General features: G+C 40.7%; 1 protein-coding gene across 1 annotated transcript; it reads left to right on the top strand.

The window, feature by feature from the left end:
- The first annotated feature begins 6,370 nt into the window (after nt 1-6,370).
- adam10a (ADAM metallopeptidase domain 10a) lies at nt 6,371-20,540 on the top strand. The gene is made up of 16 exons (XM_054770218.1): nt 6,371-6,809; nt 9,248-9,398; nt 11,726-11,844; nt 12,161-12,319; nt 13,080-13,180; nt 13,285-13,443; nt 13,524-13,616; nt 13,730-13,913; nt 15,535-15,698; nt 15,785-15,968; nt 16,054-16,204; nt 16,547-16,730; nt 16,815-16,923; nt 17,016-17,236; nt 17,327-17,453; nt 19,287-20,540. Exons 1-16 carry the CDS (start codon nt 6,758-6,760, stop codon nt 19,376-19,378), a joined length of 2,250 nt encoding a protein of 749 aa, XP_054626193.1. The 5' UTR covers nt 6,371-6,757; the 3' UTR covers nt 19,379-20,540.
- Nucleotides 20,541-21,305: the final 765 nt, after the last annotated feature.

Genomic DNA, 21,305 nt, shown 5'->3' with positions numbered 1-21,305 from the left:
CAAGTTTCCGTTTTGATAGACACATTTTGTTTATTATTGTGGTTGTAATTTGCATTTAGTGTACAACTGTGCCTACTGTATCATCCCAGGTTGTTTGTTGGTTACGGTAATGCTGTGGTTAGCTCAAAGTCAAAATATTAAAATTCTATTAAAACAGCATCTCTCAGTATGAAGTTCAATTCTACAGCACACTAACAATATGCAGTATGTGCGTTAATTATTGCTTCTGTAGAATCTATGGTGTGAATTAAAGCTGTGTCTGCAATGCATACAACATTACGGCGTTGAGCAAATTCCCCTGTTGTAAACAAAGCGTAATTCGCATACACTCAAATCATAATACATGCCATGTAGTCATAGCTTAACTTACAGAAAGTTTGTATGCTTACTTTGTTAACGTAGAGTACAGATGATCTAAGTCTGTTCATTGACTTTCAAATATTATTAGTAATCAAGTTTAAAAGTTGCATAATATAGCACAAAGTGGATTTTTTTATTATTACCGTTGGGGAAATGTGGTCAAAGCTACAAAAGGTTGATGCTGACAGTCCTTAAAGCTTGTGAAAATAATGCTACTTGTGGAAACCTGGTATGTTTAACACTCAAGACCAAATAAGACATTTGCTTTATCCAGCACGTAAACATTTAGATTACACTGTGCAAAATGTAATTATTACCGTAAGAATGAGCATAGAACTGGTGCAAAGTGATGCTGATCTCTGAGGAACTCTGAACAGTCAGATAAACATAATGTCATCAGGTAACTGATAAAGACATTATCCAGAAATTGCCCAAGTACAGTCATGGGCAAAAGTGTTGAGAATTGAATCTTACTTGCAGCAATAACCTTGCACCTGAAGCCATTTTTGTGCTAAGCAATGATGACTAGGCGTGTTTCCTTGCAGGTAACCATGGTTAATAGAGGAAGAACAAAGATTCCAAGCACAGCCCTCTTTTTTAAAGCTTCCAGTCTGTTATTCTCACTCAATCAGGATGACAGAGTCATCTCCAGCTTTTGTCCCAGTGGTGTGAAAACGTTTTTTAAAGAAACTATTTATTATTAAGGGAGAAAAATAATCCAAACCTATGTGGCCCTGCGTGAAAAGGTGATCCCCCCCCCCCGTTAAAACATAACTTAACTGAGATTAATTGAGATCTATCAGTCTGGAAAAGATAAATCAGCCATTTCTAAAGCTTTGGGACTCCAGCGAACCACAGTGAGAGCCATTATCCACAAATGGCCAAAACATGGAACAGTGGTGAACCTTCCCAGGAGTGGCCAGCCAATCAAAATTACCCCAAGAGCGTAGCGACAACTCATCCAAGAGGTCACAAAGACCCCACAACAACATCCAAAGACCTGCAGACCTCTCTTGCCTCAGTTAAGGTCAGTGTTCATGACTCCACCATAAGAAAGACAACGGGCAAAAACAGTCTGCATGGCAGAGTTCCAAGACAAAAACCACTGCGGAACAAAAAGAACATTAAGGCTTGTCTCAATTTTGCCAGAAAACATCTTGATGATCCCCAAGACCTTTAGGAAAATACCCTGTGGTCTGTCTAGACAAAAGTTGAACTTTTTGGAAGGTGTGTATCCCATTACATCTGGCGTAAAAGTAACACCACAAACTCTTTTTCACACCACTGTATGTTAACCAAATAATGACGAACATGATGTCAGTTGGTCCTTTTGTGGCAGGGCTGAAATGCAGTGGAAACGTTTTTTTTTGGTTGAGTTTATTTTCATGATAAAGAAGGACTTTGCAGTGAATTGCCATTCATCTTATTACTCTTCATAACATTCTGGAGTACAGCATAAGCAAATTGTCAGCATAAAAACTGAGGCAGCAGACTTTGTGAAAACCAATACTTGTGTCATTCACAAAACTTTTGGCCATGACTAAAATGAAGTATACTAAGGTCAGCGGGGGATCCCAGTGGCTGGGCCAACTACAGTTTTGAGGGATTCGCTGTAGCATAAGACAATGCTACAATGGCTGTTTTGATCTCATTGTTGATCCAGATGTAAAACAACTGTCTGTATCCAAGATAATAATTGGTCATTTCAAAAATTGCACTGGTCTTGACTATATGTACTGTTGTATTTTACAAACAAGAGAAAATGTATGATATTTATAGGATTATGGTTTTGTTTACTTGTAGGACCATGTTTACTTCAATCGCTTATCTATTAATTTTTTTCAGATTTTCTGACGACACTTCATGAGCAGTTTATACATGGAAGTTATGTCAACAAATCAAATTACATGTAGTAACTATCTACAGACGCACGAGGGTAGCATTTCCTGCATTATACAGTACACAGAACCCAATGACGAGCCATAATAGTCAACTGAATCTGTCCATTAATTATGGTTAAACAGCCACATGACTGGGAATGTCCTGCTAGAAAATACATCTTATTAATTGGTTCATTTGAATTCATTTTTAATGCGAATTGAAGAAATGTCTGTTTCATCATGAAGCCTTTTTTTGCATTTATATATTTACTTAATATTTATTTACGAGTACATAAGGTAACAATTATCATACCCTTAAATGCAAACTAAAATCCTCCTTTGTAGGTAGGACTTCGTTTAATTTTGTCCTGATTAGTCACTAAAGAAAATGAACTGCATTTGCATGTTGAGGCTGAGAAATGTTGTTGCTAATCCAAAATTCCAAAGAAATAAATTAAACGTGGACTTGAGAAACATGGGGGATGACATCAGAGAAATCTGAGTGGATGCTTGAAAGTGTTCACTTTTCGCACTTTAGCATGCAAACGTGTCAAAATTAGGAACATACTGTAATTTTTGTGGTTACATGGAGCAAAAGCAAAAACAGTCATTATCAAAATGGTTATTTTGAGGTGCAAAATAGAATCAATGTGAAAGCTGAACTCTCAAATATGAGGATCAGTGTAACTTTTGGTAATTAAATTTTCTTTTCCCACCCACCGTACTTCAGCTGTCCCACTGTACTTCAGCTGTCCCTCAATTTGAATTGCATCGTTAGCTGTCGTCCACATACATCACTATCATATACATGCACACACATACACCCCTCGGGGACTCAGAGACCAGCCCTTCAGAGCTGTCCTCTTTTATTTTTGTATTTTTAATTACATAATAGACACAATTCCATTTTATCACATACACTGGTGGAGCGGGCTGAACTGGGGTACCTCCTGCCTATTCTGCGGCGCCTGTCCACCTGGGTCGGGGATGTGGCTGTGGACTTGTCCAACTTGGCCATCGTGGCGCGGTGGCTCTCCCGGGTTGGCCTGGCTTGTGGAGTGTTTTTGTCTGGTTCGCCTGCCCTTCTCTGGGGTGGCCCGTTGGGGCCGGTTGATGCTGGCTTGTGGTGCTATCCTTGGACTGACCTGGGCCGTTGGCACCTCTGCGCGCTTGGGGCGGATTCGGCAGTCTCCGGGGGGCAGTGCCTGTACTACGGGTGGCCTGCATGCCACCGTGGTGGCTTGGCGTTGCTGCGCCGTGGTGGCTGCTGGGGGGCCGGGCTGTCTGGTGGGGTGGGGCTTGGTCCTGCTGGTGGGGACTGTGGGCCTGGGTGACGTGCGGGGTGGGGTCTGGTGCTGGGTGTTACATCTCTGCCGCCCGGGCCTCCGTCGGGTGGGTGGGGGTTTGATGCCTCCCTCGTCCAGGGCTCTGTTCCATGGGGGTGGGGGGTGGCGGAGGGGACTGGCGCTTCCGCCGTGGGCGGGCTCCTTTCCGGTTGCAGAGACTTCTCTAGGCCTGCTGGTGTGGGGCCCCCGGTGCTTGTCTGCCCTTGTGGGCTGTGATCCCTCGCGGGGTTGGCTGTCCTCCGGCCTGGTTGGGATTGCCTCTCTGCGGCCCCTTGTTGATATTCCCGGGGGAGAGGGCTCTGTGGGCTGGCTCTTGGGGGGCTGGTCTTTGTGATGCCTGCCCCTGTGGGCCCGGTGGTTTTCTGGTGGTGGAGGCTAGGGCTGGCTATGTGGGGCGGGGCTTGTTGGGTGGAGGGAGGCAGCCCCTCTCCTTTCATGCACTCTCATTGACAATTACACGCTCACACTCGCACACCTTTATATACATGAAGACTTGCACACATACAGAGATACCTGTAAGCACGTACATACAGTATGCACACTCACAGTACATCCGTACTGCCCTACATTACTCACTGAGTTAACCAGGGTGTTATTATGTTGTTGGTTTTATTACAGTGACGGTGATGTCGGCAATATGATTATAGTTTTTACAATTGTGTGCATTAGTTATTGCCATTCTGATCACTATCATAGTTAATAATTTCATTACTACTATTACTACTATTATGTGTGACTGCTTCAGTGCAGTATTATCATTGTGGTTGTTGATATTATTTTGCCCTTTCCGTCAGGGTTTTTATAGCCATCAAAGACATTTGCTGATGTAAAGGTTTTTATAGCCATCAAAGACATTTGCTGATGTAGTCGTGTTTGTTTCTGTTGTCTTGGTATTGTTGTCACAATTGTTGTTGCTGCTGTTGTCCTTTTCTCTCTCTTTTTTGTCCCCCTCTTATCCCCGCACCCCTTCTCTGTTTTCTGTTCTCTTCTTCTCTATCCCCTCCTGCTCCGGTCCGCTCCAAATTTGCATAACAACAAAACATCAAAGTCAAATAAATTCTGTATAACAGGGGAAGTATATCTCACACTATCCCCTGGCGGAGCAAATCTGTTGAGCATGTGAGGGCATTTAGATAAACAATAGTATCGGCCCTAATGGCTGGACAGAAGAGAAAAAAAATAAAAAATAAAAGAATTTTCTTTTCATGAATGAGAATTAAAAAACAATAACCATTGGTTAGTCTGAATTTCATTTTGACATTCAAAAAAGAAAATTTAAATACAAAGCATTTCTTTTTCATCATCAAAATCAATACCTACATCTAAATAAATGGTTGGTTTTTAATTTATATTTCATATAACAAAAAATAAAATCAGTGAAATGGAAACGCAAAAACAGACCCAAAACAGATGTTCATATTCGGACACTGGAACTTGCTATCTAAAGGCAAGGCCGCGGACTAGCCTATAAGCCATGCTGTACCTTGCTTCGGGAAAAAGCAGATACTGTACAGTTTCCCAAACTTTTTACTGTCGCGTACCCCGTCAGACATTTGACCTGAAGCTGTACACCCTCCTGCACACTTAAAAAACACAAACCTTTTTATCTTAATTAACTTCAAATAATGACCAGGATTATTTGAATAATTAATTTTATACTTCCGGGTCAAAATGTGTATTTTGCCTGGTCACATTTTTATAAAGTTTCACATGAGCACTGATAAATAAGTAATCATCCTACATATCTTTTATTCCAGTTTGATGTTGGCATTCTTCCGTTTAACTGGTTTGAATTTGAGCTTTGCTTTTTTTGTCCACTCACGATGGCTATGGTTTAAGTCTGCGTATTAATTAATAATGAATACCAAATTGAAGGGGAAAGTTCAACAATCATGATAAAGCAGTATCGAAAGTACAAAAATGCATACAACCAACGACAATGCCTTTTCCGGGGAGTGTCCTCTCAGTGACAGGTTTTGCAACACCAATGCAATTTTCAAGATGAAACCCTTTTAATGCACAAAATAATCATCAAATTGACTAATTTGTTCATATAATGCACACAGGCCAATGCACAACTCTCAAGATACAAGCAAATTGTTTTTCATTGTTATTCATGTTATCCCTGTGACAGCTGGTGTACCCCTGGGGGTACGCTTACCACATTTTGGGAAGCAAGGCTGTACAGTAATCATGGGTCAGAATGTTTTTAGAAACAGACGAGTGTCTTTGAAGGAAATTTCTGCAGATATCTGGCCTCGTTTTGCCATGTCTAAAATCATTGGTGAGAAGGGCTCCAAAACATTTAGCCTACTATATTATAACACTCATTATGATCAAAAATATTACATGGGATGCAGGAAGTGAATAATATGTACTGTACAAGATGTGGAATGGATTGGGTGTAGGATTAAATAAACTTTGCGTCTTCCTACTCCTTTTGGACATGTGGAACTGTGAAAGGATGATTTATGAGATGTATTCCAGTGTAACCTTCATGCATGTTCAAATTAAACTAAACCAAACCAAACCAAATATTTTATAAAAATCAAACCGTTTTTACATTGTTATTGCGTTTTGACACAGAAAAATAAAGTTGTTTTCAGTTGTATTTTTTGCATTTTGAAATGAATTTTAAATGAACCAGTCGTTTTAATTTTTCAATTCCCATTCATGAGAACAAAATTAAACTACCAAAAGTTACATGACCCCTGTCTCACCACACACCCCCTGTTTTAAAAACCTCCAAAGGTTCTTTAACCCGGAAGTGAGGATTCACGGAAGTACACAACGCTCTGGAGTGGCCCACGAAAACAAATGCAACACAAAAGCTACGGTGCAGCTTGTGTCGTCACACATCAAGCCAAAGCGTGTTCGACGTGATTTTTCGAACCCTTTAAACGTTTCTCCGCGTTTGGCCTTGTTTTGTTTGCGTATCAAGGGTGCTACGACCTGACAATAGGTGTGTCCTCTTTGCGTGACGCAGAAGGGGAGGGGGTCCCCCTCGTAAGATGTTTATGACGTCACGCGACAAGAGGCACTAAGAGGCGTCAGCTGTGAAGAGGCGCAGACTAGTAGGAAGCGCGAGTAGTCCTAACCAATAAGCAACGTTCAGCTATACCTAATGCTGCAATTTTTCGCCTGCTTTTTGGACGTTAAAGGATTTTCGATATGATGTTAGTTAAATTATTCATCGCTGTTTGCTGGCTGCTTGACACACCAGGTACGTTTTTACAGGTAGTTAAAAGAAAGTCACATAGCTTGTAGAGTTTATACTAGGTGATTAATGGTGACGGCAACTGCTTGTACATGACACTGTGGATGCTTATGTTAATGTGGAGCTGGATACAGGCCTAATATATGTCGGCGTTCAAACGAATCTCTAAATTCTCCAAAGACAAACTGTCCAAATTAAAGACAGAAGAAGCTATATTGTAAACATGGCGTTGTGACAAAGCAGAGTCGTTAGACTCAGTTCATTAGATATATTTACACAATACAATGTGAGCCAATACAGGAGTAGTGTAACATGTACCATTACACAGTAACGCAGTCAGAAAAGTTTTTACGCTGAATGCAGTCGGTGTTTGCAGTGGTGCAAAACTGCAGTGCATCATACTAACAAGTGTTACTAATATTGATTACCTTACTGAGTTGTATGAGAAGAAAAATATGAGAAGGTCTTTAAAAAAACTTTTTAAGGTAAAAACTGCTGCAAACCAAATATTTTGTTTCTGTTGAAGGCTAATATTAAATTTCAATATTTTGGCTTTTTACAATAAGCCAAAAAGCGCCCCAGGCTGCACTTTGTTCACATCTCTGCTAATATTAGGTACTTATGTACTTTGTGTACAAATGGTGTTTAAAAAAAATGAAGAGGCAAATAGGAGTTAAAATGACACTATAAACCTTTTCCAGTATTAAGTGAATCAATAAAATTAGAAAAATGTATTAGTAATATGAAAAAGTTGAATTTGTAAAACATTAAAACATTGAGGATGTTAGACTTCAAAGTTGCCTTAAGTCTTTGTTGGTTAATGTCTTTGTCTATGGATGTAATCTTTAATTCTTTGATGTCTTTACTTTGGCTAGGTCCTCCATTTTAAGTATAGATTTTTTGTAGGGGCATTTAAGTACTTTGGCTTCTCAAAACAATATGCGTTCAAAAGTTACAGTATCCCTGTGCACTGCCACCTGTGCATTCTGGTGTATGTGATGCTCTTATGCTTCCTCGATGGAGCGCCGCGGCCATCATGTTCACGTGCGTGTCCCACAGCGGAAGATGCGAGCATCTTAATCACATACACAAGAATGCACAGGCGACAGTGTCACATACACAAGAATGCACAGGCGACAGTGTCACATGTGCAATTTGTGAGGTCTGATTTTTTTTTTTTGAGACATTTTTACTCCTAGAAATGCATATTTTGAGTCAAACCCTTAAATGTTTGCGATATAATGTGATCCTTTTAATTGTTTTTTTTAAACTGTTCCACTTTTTCTTCCAACCCATCCATTTGTTTTGATGCATTTTCATTCTTCAAATTCTTAATGCCTTTCATTAGGGATTGCATGTCTTCATGCTGTTTATCTATTTTGCTTTTTAGCTCCATGTCATTCAACATTGCAATTATCTAAAATGTAACTTCAGGTGAAAGATACTTGACGCTTTGTGGAATATAGCGCACTAAGGATGGGGAAAGATGCTTTTTGTGGTGTGTGTATATATAAGGATTTGTGGGATTAATGTGTTAAGTAATTTTAATGTTTTCTCATTATATTGTAGGTTATATTGCAGGTAGTTCTGTTAAGTAGAGTGGAATATTGATCAGATATATTGAGTGTAGCATACGACCACCGTAAGACTATTCAATGGCTTTTATATTGGCATTTAAAAGTAGCATAAAAGCAGTATAAACAAACTCAGTGTAATGTCCTATTGTTAATTCTTTTAAAAAGTTTTTAAAAGAAATGTATGTTGCAATAGCATCAGAGCTTTATGGTAGAGTGAAAAATTCCTATCAGTTAGGTTAGTCTGGCTAATCTCGTGGCGTTTTTTTTTTTTGCGATTGGCTGGCAACCAGTCCAGGGTGTACCCTGCCTCTCACACAAAGTCAGCTGGGATGGGCTCCAGCAGACCCCCGCGACCGTAGTGAGGGTAAGCGGCATGGAAAATGGATGGAAAACCATTAATAAAAGTAGTTTTACGACTTTCATTCTTTAGGCGAGACAAGGGAGTCTTTCTAATGTTGGTCTCTGTGCTTCCATGGACAAGTTGCTACGAGTCCGCTGGTTTCCTACATAGAAGCCTTAAGCAAAGAACAAAGCAACATAAGCAGGGGGAGTCTTTTAGTCAGTCATAAGTAGACAATAACAATAACAGTGGCAGATAAAAGAAAAAATCAAAAGTACTCTATTTCAGTGAGAGAAAGCTAACGTTAAACTTTATATGTGAGATCTTGACACCTACTTTTGAGTAAAGTGAATCAATTGCTTTATTCAATTAACCGGTTTGAGATTAATAAAGCTCTTTTCTGCTGGAAATGGACATAAAAGTTAGATTTCATCAAGTCAGTGTCACTTCCACCATATCTAAGATGTTTTTGCCTGGTAGAAAATCCACAAGTTTTTGACTACATGTCTGCATGTTTTGTCTTCCAGCTTTGTTTGGGGAACGCTTGGACCGATACATTTCCCATTACGAGGGTTTATCCTATGACACAGAGGCCCTGCACAACAGTCACCAGAGAGCAAAGAGGGCACTCTCTCCTCATGATGGAAATGTGCACCTGGACTTCCATTCTCATGGGAGGTCAGTTGTATTAGAACACTTTTCTCAGGCCTTTTTATACCCTGAAATTGATCTCACATTTGATTATAAAATGTCTTTCATCAGCACAATATAAGTAATTCATCATTTTTGTGGTATGGTGATCACACCCGGTTGCGCACGGCCATGTAAACACGGCCATGTCGCTCCCGAGTCATTGTGAGGAAACGGTAGCTCTTTCTTTGGCAGAAGCCAATCACAAGCTATAAGGGAACTAAGAAATATGAAATAAGATACAAGTATCAATACGAGTTTAAAATAAAGAACAGCTATTTTAACTTCTTGCCATAATGCATTTATTCCCAGCAGAGCAGTTGATTGGCCAATGGCTGCCGGTATTGGTACTTGTATATTTCTTAGCTACCTTTTGAGCCACATTGCTGTGATGACTTTAGCCTTCTAAGATAACACCGTGAGTCGCTGTTGTATTGAGTAATGACCCCTTGCGACTTCCGATGGGTTAAGCTTGCGAGTTTCTCAAAGCTCATGATTCGCTCGTGTCAAAGCTGCCTGGTCCTCACGGACTCATGCATGACGTGGACATGCGCAGCTTATACTCCGGTGCGGCTTGGTGCGTCTAATACACCGGAAATTAATCTGTTACAAAGCTCTGAAGGAACTTCTGTATTGTCTGGCTGAACGTTGACGTTGCTTAATGGAGCGTTCTAAGATCAACAGCAAGAAGAGGAATGCTCTGCATTCTGAGCATGTCTTTTTCTTCAAATTCCCTCACTAGGTTGGTTATGATTCTGAGTGAACACACCTACAGGTCTAGTAAGGAACACATTTGGAAGAAACTGGTTGTGAGACATTTCATTTTATACCAGGGGGAGTTAATCAGATATTCTCCAGCCTGACGTCTGGTTGAGTAGTCACTGCATTGCCTCAGGTTTAGGCAAGCTGGAAGCTCATGTGCACCTCATGTGATGCATGCCTTCTTGTGAGGATTATGAAAAATGAACTCTAGACTGTGCACGAATATTCATGTGGTTATCCTGATGACATTTTCTATTCTTTGAGCATGACAGTATTGAACAGCTAAACTCCTGATCAAAATTTTAAGACCAGTTGAAAAATTAGTAGAATTTACATTTTGCACTGTTGGACCTTAGAGGTTGTAAGTCAGGGGTGTCAAACTCGTTTTCATTGAGGGCCACATTGCCGTTAAGGCTTCCCTCATAGGGCCACTTGTAACTGTAAATATTGCGCATGCATTTGATTATTATGTTTTTACTGACAAAGTGATGGATTACTTGCTTGAAATTGAAGTGAAGTGAAAATGTCAAGGTGACAAGCAGTCATTCGGGGATTTATTTTTGATAACAAAAAATGCTCGGAATATCTGATCAGATAATAAAAGTTTAGAAAAACTGCACGCAGTACAATTTTTCTGTTGAAATGAAAGAATAAATTCATTTAAAAGGAAAAAGATGAAGTGCATTATTGACACACATTATTCCCAGGCTTTTGCGGGCCACATAAAATGATGTGGCGGGCCACATTTGGCCCCCGGGCCTTGAGTTTGACACCTGTGTTCTAAGTAGACTTTCAAAATGCAAAAAGGAAGAGTGAGACGGATTTTTTTGAGTAAGCAATTTATTGCAAATCATTAAAGTGAAATATGCTGTTGACCAGCTGATGAAAAGTTTAAGGTCACAGCCTTTAAAAGACAATCTTGGCCAAAATGTGGATTTAATGTTTTCTATCTTGTATTCACACTGTCATCTCTTGATGGCAAAGGCAAAAAAAAAAACAACCTTTGAAAACCCCTCTTTGGATGTGGTCAGATAGTTGAGGTGCATAAGCAAGGCCTGTCGCTGTACGCCATTGCTGCTAGAGTATGAAGTAAATTGAAACTTCTTAAAAGATCCTGAGGGTTATGGAACTAAAGTCAAAGGTAGACCTTGAGCCGGAGCATCCAATTGGCTGTCTGCGGTGGAAGAAAGTTATTCTCTGATAAAAGTTGAAAATGGGTGGCCATTGTGATCGGTTCAAACACTTACCAAATGCTACTCTTGCAGACAGCTGTTTTGAAATGCTTATACTACGGGAAAACAATGAAAAACAATGAACAATACAAACTTTTTTTTCAACTGCACATGAGGTAGTTCTCTCAAAAAGAATTGAAAAGTTTAGAAAGTCCTTTATTTTGCACATTTTAAAAACAAAACTAAGTTAAACTGTAGACCTGAGGCCTGTACTACAAATCATGCTCAACTTAACCAAGATCAGCTCTAGTAGGTCATATTGATGGCTGCTTTGCATTTGTACTGTTTTATTTACAAATGTAACTTCTATTCCACCTTTAGGCATTTCAACCTGCAGATGAGGAGGGACACTTCGGTGTTTTCTCCAGATGTCATCGTCGACGTGGCGGGAGAGGAAACACCCATTGACATGTCATATATCTACAGCGGAGAACTCTTGGGTAAGTTGGCTTTGATAAATCACACCCTAATTGCTGAGCATTCACTTTCATCTACTTCCATTTTCAATTGCGTCACCTGGATGAGCCCCTGTTAACTAGACAACCTGTTTTTCTGGTTTGTCTGAGAGACAGGAAAGAGGCAGATGCATTTTCTTGTTCAGAGTTCTCTTACCACATTTTCATACTGTTACACTGAATGATATAAAGCGTTGCCTGTTAGGTATTTAAGGCATAAGGCATTTTTGTGAAGTCTGCTGCTATGATTTGAAATTGTGCCAAGAACTCATTTCGCTTTTACTTTTCTTTGTTTTTTTAGGGGAAAACGGCACACAGACCCATGGTTCCCTGATCAACGGGCGATTCGACGGCTTCATTAAAACCCACCAAGGGACATATTTTGTTGAACCAGCCGAGAGGTACTTTAAGGAGAAAAATGAGACCTTCCACTCCGTCATCTATCATGAGGACAACATCAGTAAGTATGTGCTACACCGGGGGTCACCAACGCAGGGCCCGCGGACATCAGGTAGCCCCCCCACAACCACATGAGCTGCCTGCAAGCCAGCTTTTCATTCAGCTTTTCAGTTAAAAATGTGAGAAATTGGAAAAATGCATTCCGAAATTCACATTCGGTTTGTTTGGGTTGAAACCAGCTAAGAAAATGTTACAAAAATGAGTAGCTTTTGGCCAGTTTCATTTTGTAAAAGTGGCTCTCACAAGAAACAATGTTGGAGACCCCTGCGCTACAGGTTTTGCTGAAGGTATGTGATAACAAAGGTTTATTAGACATTTTTATAGAAATAATTGCTTTAAATGCATTTTTAGAGCTCGCGTTAGTGGTGCTAGTATGAATTATAGAGAGCTGCATTATATCTAACGTGCTGTTAAAACTCAAATAAATTAGAAGGTACATGGTAGATATGATGAAACAGTAAAACAAAATCACCGTGAGGCCCAAGAGTACTAAAAAATGACCCCAACCTGCCTCAAGCAGCCTGAAAATAATCTAATCACCTCGATGCTGTTAAATTCTTTTTGCTGTAGAGGTCCATGCTGCACGCATGCAGGATTAATGCTGTTTGAGCTAGTAAAGTTTGTCACACAGCCAGAAAAATGTGGTTGAACAAAGCTTTAGATTTCAGATTGTGACTTTTCCCAGATCTCTACCCAGTCTTCCATAGAAATCCATAATGCATTTGCAAGCCCCAAATTTGTCCTTGTTTTCTATCTACCAGCTTTTCCTTTTAACCATGACTTTGGTGGACACTATGCTAACCAATCAGTGTTTGAGAGGATGAGAAAGTATCAGGCAGCTGCAGTAGATGAGCATGTCAAAGTGAGTGTGAAATGGCTTTGTTTTGTGTATGCAATACACAATTTTCCTTTTTAAACCATCCTTGCTCTTTTTTCCTGTTCACACGATGGTGTTCATATGTGCAGTGGGGGATGAGTTCACTGGATGAGGAGCAAGCCAATGGTCCTGTGATTTTAAGGAGGAAGAGGGCAGCAGGAAAAGAAAAGACTGTATGCCAGTTATTTATTCAGACTGACCACTTATTCCATGAGTTCTACAAAACTCGAGAGGCTGTCATTGCACAGGTACCATCACACGTACACATGAGGGAGTGCTTCACTTTGGAGGACTTTGGCAATAAACCATACCTTAACTGTGGCCACAGATCTCCAGCCATGTTAAGGCTATTGACTCCATTTACCAAGCCACAAACTTCAACGGCATTCGAAATATCGGCTTCATGGTGAAAAGAATCAAGGTGAGTTAGATGTATTCTATGCCATGCAAGGTGTCTCTGATCATTTTTTTTCATGAGTTAGCCAATTGTAGGTTATCTTTGTGTGTCCCTGATTGATCCATGTTACCCCTTAGATAAACACCACAGCCAACAAATATGAACATACCAATCCTTTCCGTTTTGAGAACATCGGAGTGGAGAAGTTTTTAGAGCTGAGCTCTGAACAGAACCACAATGAATACTGCCTGGCCTATGTCTTCACTAACAGGGACTTTGACGATGGCGTCCTTGGTTTGGCTTGGGTTGCCGATCCCTCAGGTTAGTCACACATGGCCTTGGTATTAGTAACCTCTATATGCACAAGTTAGTGCATTAGTCTCAGCTTAACATTAAGGAGTTTTTGTTGGCACATATTTAGACACTTCATTCACTACATCTACAATCCAGTACATAGTAAACATGTAATTAGTAAGGCTAAACTCTTGGGGCAGAATGCGGGACATTAGTTAGTGTTAGTATTGATGTTAATGCATTAGTTTTCCATGTCGCATAATCCTCAATAGTGTCGTAGGGGTATTCTGCAGCCTATCCCAGCTACGTTTGGGCATGAGGCGCGGGGTACACCCTGGACTGGTGGCCAGCACACCGCAGGGCACCGTTAGACAAACAACCTTTCACACTCACATTCACACCTATGGACAATTTAGAGTCGCCAATTAACATTAACCTGCATGTTTTTGGAATGTGGGAGGAAGCCGCAGTACCCGGAGAAAACCCACGCACACACGGGTAGAAAATGGAAACTCCACACAGATGTCCAACGGAGATTGGAACATATTTGATGTGCTCAACTAGCGTTTAGCTGAAACAATATAAAGGCAGATAATACAAAAATGCATAGTAGTAATTGTCTGGTGATGTAGAACTGCTTAGAGGCATTTTTAATTTTAAAGAAATCAACTTGGTGAAGCATTCGCTACATGTACACATAACTGTTGCCTACAATAATGAACTACACTGAAACGCATTGCTTATTGCTTTAAATGATTTAGTGTCATCTTTCTGAATGCTGCTTATGATGTTGCAAAATGATAGTGCAGTACTGTAAAGCACACGCAAGCTGCTATTTCGTACAACATGCTGAGAATTGCTTTGTTTTGTGGATGTTTCTCTAGGAGCTTTCCTGTTAGACCGCTTGTCATTGCTCAATGCTGCCCTCTGCTGGAAAACGTTCATATTCATACCACCTTTTGTTTTTTTTAATCGGCTGTTTTTATTAATGTGACTTCTGAAAGGAGCTCAAGTCCAAATTAAAATTTAGAACTAAAATATTCGGTATTCAAAGTTGTCACTAATGTTTACATGGATTCAACATTAAAAATGGGAAAATAAGAGTAAAAAGGCACAATGTAAAGAGGCGAACATATCGAACGCTAAACACAATGCTCAGTGCTTCTCTAGGAACAAAATTAAGATAAAACAAAATATAATTCCCCCCCTTTGAATTCTCAGCCTGTGGCTCTTGGGGGATAATGCTTGGACCCCCTCGGTGTCAGGAGACGCAACTCACGAGATGTAATGCACGAGAATGGGTCGACGACGAGACTTGACGAGATTTTAACATACGTAGTGTAAAAAAAAATGTAATGTTACATATTGAACAATAATTCTAAAAAACTCAGCGCCGTCACGCACCCTCTGCTGGCGTAAACCTGTCATTACACTGAAAATGAAATGCAGTATTGTACAAAGAAATTGTAGGTCTGACAACCTACATGCACATGGCAAAAAATAGAGGCTGAGAAATTTATTTGATTAATTTAAGATGAGACTAGTTGCCTACCATTTTAACACACAACTATCGGCTTATCATGAGGCAATAGCAGAATCAATTGGCAGCATATGGCCTTTGTCAATCAATGTTACACTCTGACCGCAGGAATTTCTGGAGGCATCTGTGAGAAGCATAGGGCGTTTGCTGATGGGAAGTCCAAGTCTCTGAACACTGGTATTATCACTATGAAGAACTACGGCTCGCACGTCCCTACAAAGGTGTCGCACATCACCTTTGCCCATGAGGTTGGCCACAACTTTGGCTCGAATGTAAGTTCTACCTCATGAAACACCGGGGCTATGCACCTCTCAACCTTTCACATTGTAACTTGCAAAAACATTCTATGTATTCACAGCATGACTCTGGGCTGGAGTGCACCCCTGGCGAGTCACCCAGTCAAAGAGCCAAAGAACTTGGCAATTACATCATGTATGCAAGAGCCACCTCAGGAGACAAGCTCAACAATAACAAGTTTTCCAGCTGCAGCATCCACAATATGAGTGCTGTTCTAGCAAGGAGGAAGGACAGTTGTTTTGTTGGTAATTGCCTTTTAACTGTTTGCATAGTAAAGAATACCAACCAGGCCAGGGGTTCAGTTTTGTGTGTGTCTGTGAACATGTACAGAATCTGGACAACCTATCTGTGGCAATGGACTTGTGGAAGACGGAGAAGAGTGTGACTGCGGCTACAGTGACGAGTGTGAAGAATCCTGCTGCTATAATGCCAATGAACCGGTGGACAAGCGGTGCAAACTGCTACCTGGGAAGGTTTGCAGGTTAGAAGTGATCAGTGTATTGTATATATATGTATATTGTATATATGTATATATATGTATATATGTATATATATGTCTATAGTTGGCTACTTTTGTAATTTCCGTAGTTGTAAAGATGTGGTTTGTACAGTACCCAAAAGGTGAAGCTTTACACGCTGCAATGCAGAGAATGTTCTCAAAGGAACAGCCACATGGCAGGGGCAGCAACAAGAACAAATTATTTCCACTTAAATAGTCAGTGCTAAACTGCATCACATAGCTGTGATGTCATGCCATTAAGTTATCACCATCTGTGAAGAGCATAATGCATTTCTGTGCATGATACTTATTTTTGAACTGCAGTCCAAGCCAAGGCCCATGCTGCAAAGATGATTGCAGTTACAAGGGCTTGAGTGACAAGTGCAGCGAGGAGACTGATTGTACCAAGGAGGGAATGTGCAGTGGTACAACTGCCTCGTGTCTTCCTGCTGAACCAAAGGAAAACATGACCGATTGCAATGGAGGCACACAAGTCTGTCTCAGTGGGGTAAGATAGCTTCAGTTTCACTTTGTTTCATGCTTCATACCTCTGCCATCCACTTCATACCTCTGCCGTCCACATTTGATGCAGGTCTGCAGTGGTTCCATTTGTAATAAGTACGGTCTTGAAGGTTGCACCTGTGCTAGCAGTGGCAAGGATGAGGCGGCTGAACTCTGCCATGTGTGCTGCATGAACAAAAGTGGGTGACAGGCTGCAAAAGCGACTATGGTTTAGAATGCACGGTGCCAGTCATTTTCAGAACTCACAGCTGCTCTTTCTGCCTGCCCGCAGCGGACCCCAGCACCTGTAGCAGCTCTAGCTCAGAGAACTGGATCAGTTATTTCCAAGGAAAAACCATAACTCTGCAGCCTGGCTCACCGTGCAACGACTTCAAGGGCTACTGTGATGTGTTCCAGAGGTGCCGTCTGGTGGATGCTGACGGGCCTCTGGCAAGGCTTAAGAAGGCCATATTCAATCCAGAAATCTATAAGACTATCGCTGAGTGGATGGCGGTGAGTGTGTAAAATAGGATGACTGTATTCAATACTACCCTTGTATCTTACGGCATTGTGCAAGTGTACATCATTTGATGTCTCGTCAAGGACTACTGGTGGGCAGTGCTTTTGATGGGCATCGCACTTACTATGCTAATGACTGGTTTCATCAAGATCTGCAGTGTGCACACTCCGAGCAGCAACCCCAAACTGCCTCCTCCAAAGCCACTGCCAGGTATCACAACATAGCGCATACCTACATGATGGAAGCAGCCCAGCACAAGTTTCGCATATGTTGCTTGGCTTTTTGGACACAATACTACCTTTGCATGTGTGTGGATCTGTTGAATAGGTTTGTTCATTCCAGATTTTGGCACATTTCAGCATGAAAAACACATTTAGATCATAAGAAGTGACAGCAACTGTTTAAATGCTTAAAAAACCTTCAAACCTTTAAACCTCTTTAAACTAGGGATGTTCAATAATCAATATTGTTGGCCAATACTGGCGTCAAAATTAAATTTTTGGTATTGGTTTTCCTGCCGATGATATCTATAAAGTGGTGTGAAAGTGTTTGCCCCCTTTATTTTTTTGCATGTTTGTCACACTTACATGCTTCACATCATTAAACAAATTGAAATATTAATCAAATGACCACACAAGTGAACATAAAATGCAGTTTTTCAATGAAAATAACCTAACTGCGGTTTATCACACAATTTCAATTTAGTTCAATTTCTGTAGCCAATCACTTGGCAAAGTGAAGTAGACCAAAAGATCTTACGACATGCTGTAGAAATTCAGTGACAAATGAGAAAAATCTTACCAGCCTGGAAAAGGTTATAAAAAAAGTTTTGTGGTATCCACAGTGGGGCGTGTGGGGCTTTTATTGGCGGAGGACAAAAGTCAAGTTATATTGGTAGCGTAAATGACTTTTTAAAATATACTAATTGAAATATTATGAAAAACTACAAAAAAATGAAAACAAAGTTGTACTTTTGGGTAAATTAGGTTGGAAAAGATTAGAAAATGTCCAAAAACAGCTGCAAGTTTACGAGAATAAGGTCAAAATATGAAATGGTGAGGAAAAATGTCATTTTAGTATCGGTTGAAAAATATAGAAATAGATTAAAAAAAAAAAGTTGTATTATGAGAAACAACATATGTAATTTTTGGAAAATTAGCTTAAGGAAAAAGTTAGTCACAATATTGGAATAATGTCATTAAAAGGAACATTTCTGAAGATTATTTAAGAAAGCTAAAATATTGGCCCTTGTCATTTTTCAGTACATGGCCCTTGGTGGGAAAAGTGTGGACATCCCTGTTGATTTGACATGATTTTTTTTTATGACTTTGTTGAAACGGGGTGTGAAAGGTTGAGGGAGCTGCTGCCTACGAGGCGCGTATGGAACGTTTTCAGCATCAGAAAAACTAAAAGGGATGGGGGATTTTTGAATTTATTTTTCAACATAATCCCCCTTAAGGGCTGAACACTTGCTCCAACGGCGCTGAAGCGCTTTTATCTTGGTGTAGAAGAACTTTTTGGGACTTGAGAAACCCCTCAACTGCAGCTATGACATAATCACTGGCAAAATGGCGACCAGCCAAGTCTTTTTTTCATTTGGGGGAAAAGGGCCAGGTCTGGCGAATAAGGTGGATGGGGAACAAGTTCGAATCCACAATCTTGAATTGTTGCCATGGCGGCCACTCACTGAGCCACTGCAAAAATTTGTTTTCTCCCATTTTTCACTGAATCCTTGACCCTTCAAAAAATCTGCAGAAAATATAAGAAACATGTTAGTCTTAATTTGGCAGGAATATCAACACTTTTTATACACGATGCCCCTTGTATATCTGTATCGGTTGATATTGGTATTGGAAATGAAGTGCTGGACAGTATCGGTATATCTGAAATTAGTAAAAAATTTAAAAAAAGCTAATCTAGTCTTTTGTCACTAAAAAATACCCCTTCACCAAAGTTAATTTGGCTCTGTATAAATAGGATGTGCCTGTCATTCAGCCATTGCTAAAACAAGAGTTGACTTGTTATTGATCTGATGCCTTGTAGGCACCTTGAAGAGAAGAAGACTGCAGCAGGCCAACGCTCACTTTTCACGGAACTACGGGGGCAACCATCAAATGGCTCAGATGTTCATCTGAGTTGACCTGTCATTTGCGCTCAGCCGCTGGCTCCTTTCTAGTGCCTACACTGAAGAGTCACTGTACCTTTTGTACTGCAAAAATTTCAACTGAATCTGAGTCATTTGGAGAGCAGTCTTTGTGCGCTTGAGAGCCTGCGTACAGTTTATGAAAAGAAGTAACAAGAATAGAATTTTTCACTGAGCAAAGTAACAAAGAATAGAATTTCTCTGAGCGCTATTATGTAGTCTTAACCTTTACATATTTTACTGGACTAAATTGGTGTTCACCTTTTTTCTGTTCAATCTGAAGAGACTGCCAATCAAAACGCTTTGGCGGCTGCCATTGCCATTTTAGTTTTAAAAGAAACGCCATAAAAACAAGGGTTTTTTTGCCTTTTAATATTGAATGTAAAGTTCATATACAGTATGTTCAAACTGTATTTCGGGGGAGTTTACATTCACTTTCTCAGGATTGAAAAACAAAAAATATTAGGCACTTGCCAAGTGGTGCCTTTGTGTGGATATAGGTACATAAACAGGTGTTTGGAGGACATTGCACGGCATACTATTTCAGCTTTGTTTAAATGTAATGTGAGGTTCATGTTAATGGTGAGAATTGGCCATAATTGGCCATTTGTCAATTTGTTAGAGCTACTACGCCTGACTTGGCAATGTAAACATTTGAGAAAGTGCTTCTCGGAGATAGCACACAGTAAAAAGTGCCTACTGACAGCTCCAACTTGAGACGATCTATTATCAATGACCTCACAAATGGTTTGTCTTCGCCTGTTTTACATATGAGTATACAGTATGTTAAAAATGCAGTACGTTAAATTTTTTGTGCTGACTGTTGAAAGCATTTCACTGGGGAAAATTGGCTGCTGGAAAAGTTCATTTATTCCACATGATGCTGCTGTTGGTTGCGTGCAAGGTGAAGGATGTATTAGATTTAATGCTGCGGCCTTTTCACTGAGAAATGCCTTCACGGTTTCCACCAACAGACTTGTTCATTCATGTGCTGTGATGTGGGGGAATATGAGTTAGAAAAGCCAGTTGGCAATGTTTTTGGTACGTTTATACACTGGAGATGTGAAAGAATGTCAGTACTGCAGCCTGATTGTAGTTCTTTTGTACAGTAACTGTTTGCATTTTACTGCATTTGATTAATTTGTATTTATTGAAATTAATAAAGCATCTTGATGTACAGCGTGGACCCTATGTTATAGTACTACTTCTAGTACAAGTAGTTTGAACTCAAAGCTCATCAAAAACAAGGAAAAATCCAATGAACAATAGGTTCCATCACCTGTTCTACTGGGAGGACACAGGGTGTTCCCAGGCCAGCTGTATATACCCCTTGGTGTGTCCTAGGTCTGTACCAGGGCCTTCTCCCAGCTGGGCATGCCCGGAACACCACCAGGGAGGCATCCGGACTAGATGCCCGAGCCACAACAGCGCTTCTCGATGTGAAGGAGCAGCAGCTACACCCTCTTGGTGAGTCCAGCCACCCTACTTTCGGTATGACAGGTGAGGGTGGGAAGATCAACCGGTAAAAGAGCTTTGCCTTCCAACTCTGCTCTCGACCATGGCGGTTCGGAACAGCGACCGCATCACTGCAGACGCTGCGCTGATATGCGTGTCGACCTCACGCCCCCACCTCCCCTCGTGAACAAGACCCCAAGATACTAGAACTACACCTGGCCCAACCTGGAGGGTGCAATCCATCCTTTTCCAACTGAACCATGGCCTTGGATTTGGAGGTGCAGAGACAACCCAGACGCTTCACACTCAGCTGCAAAACGCCCCAGTAAACGGTGAAGGTCACAGCCCAATGAGGCCGGCTGCACCTAGAAATGTCATGAAAATTATGAACAGAATCGGTGACACGGGGCAGCGTTGGTGGAGGGTCAACATTTAGAAGACCCTATGAAGACACACGAGGCATG

This window comes from Dunckerocampus dactyliophorus, chromosome 3, assembly GCF_027744805.1.
Source record: "Dunckerocampus dactyliophorus isolate RoL2022-P2 chromosome 3, RoL_Ddac_1.1, whole genome shotgun sequence".
Lineage (NCBI taxonomy): Eukaryota > Metazoa > Chordata > Actinopteri > Syngnathiformes > Syngnathidae > Dunckerocampus > Dunckerocampus dactyliophorus.
Note: the sequence above shows the minus strand (reverse complement) of the source record. Positions and strands in the feature narration are given on the sequence as shown.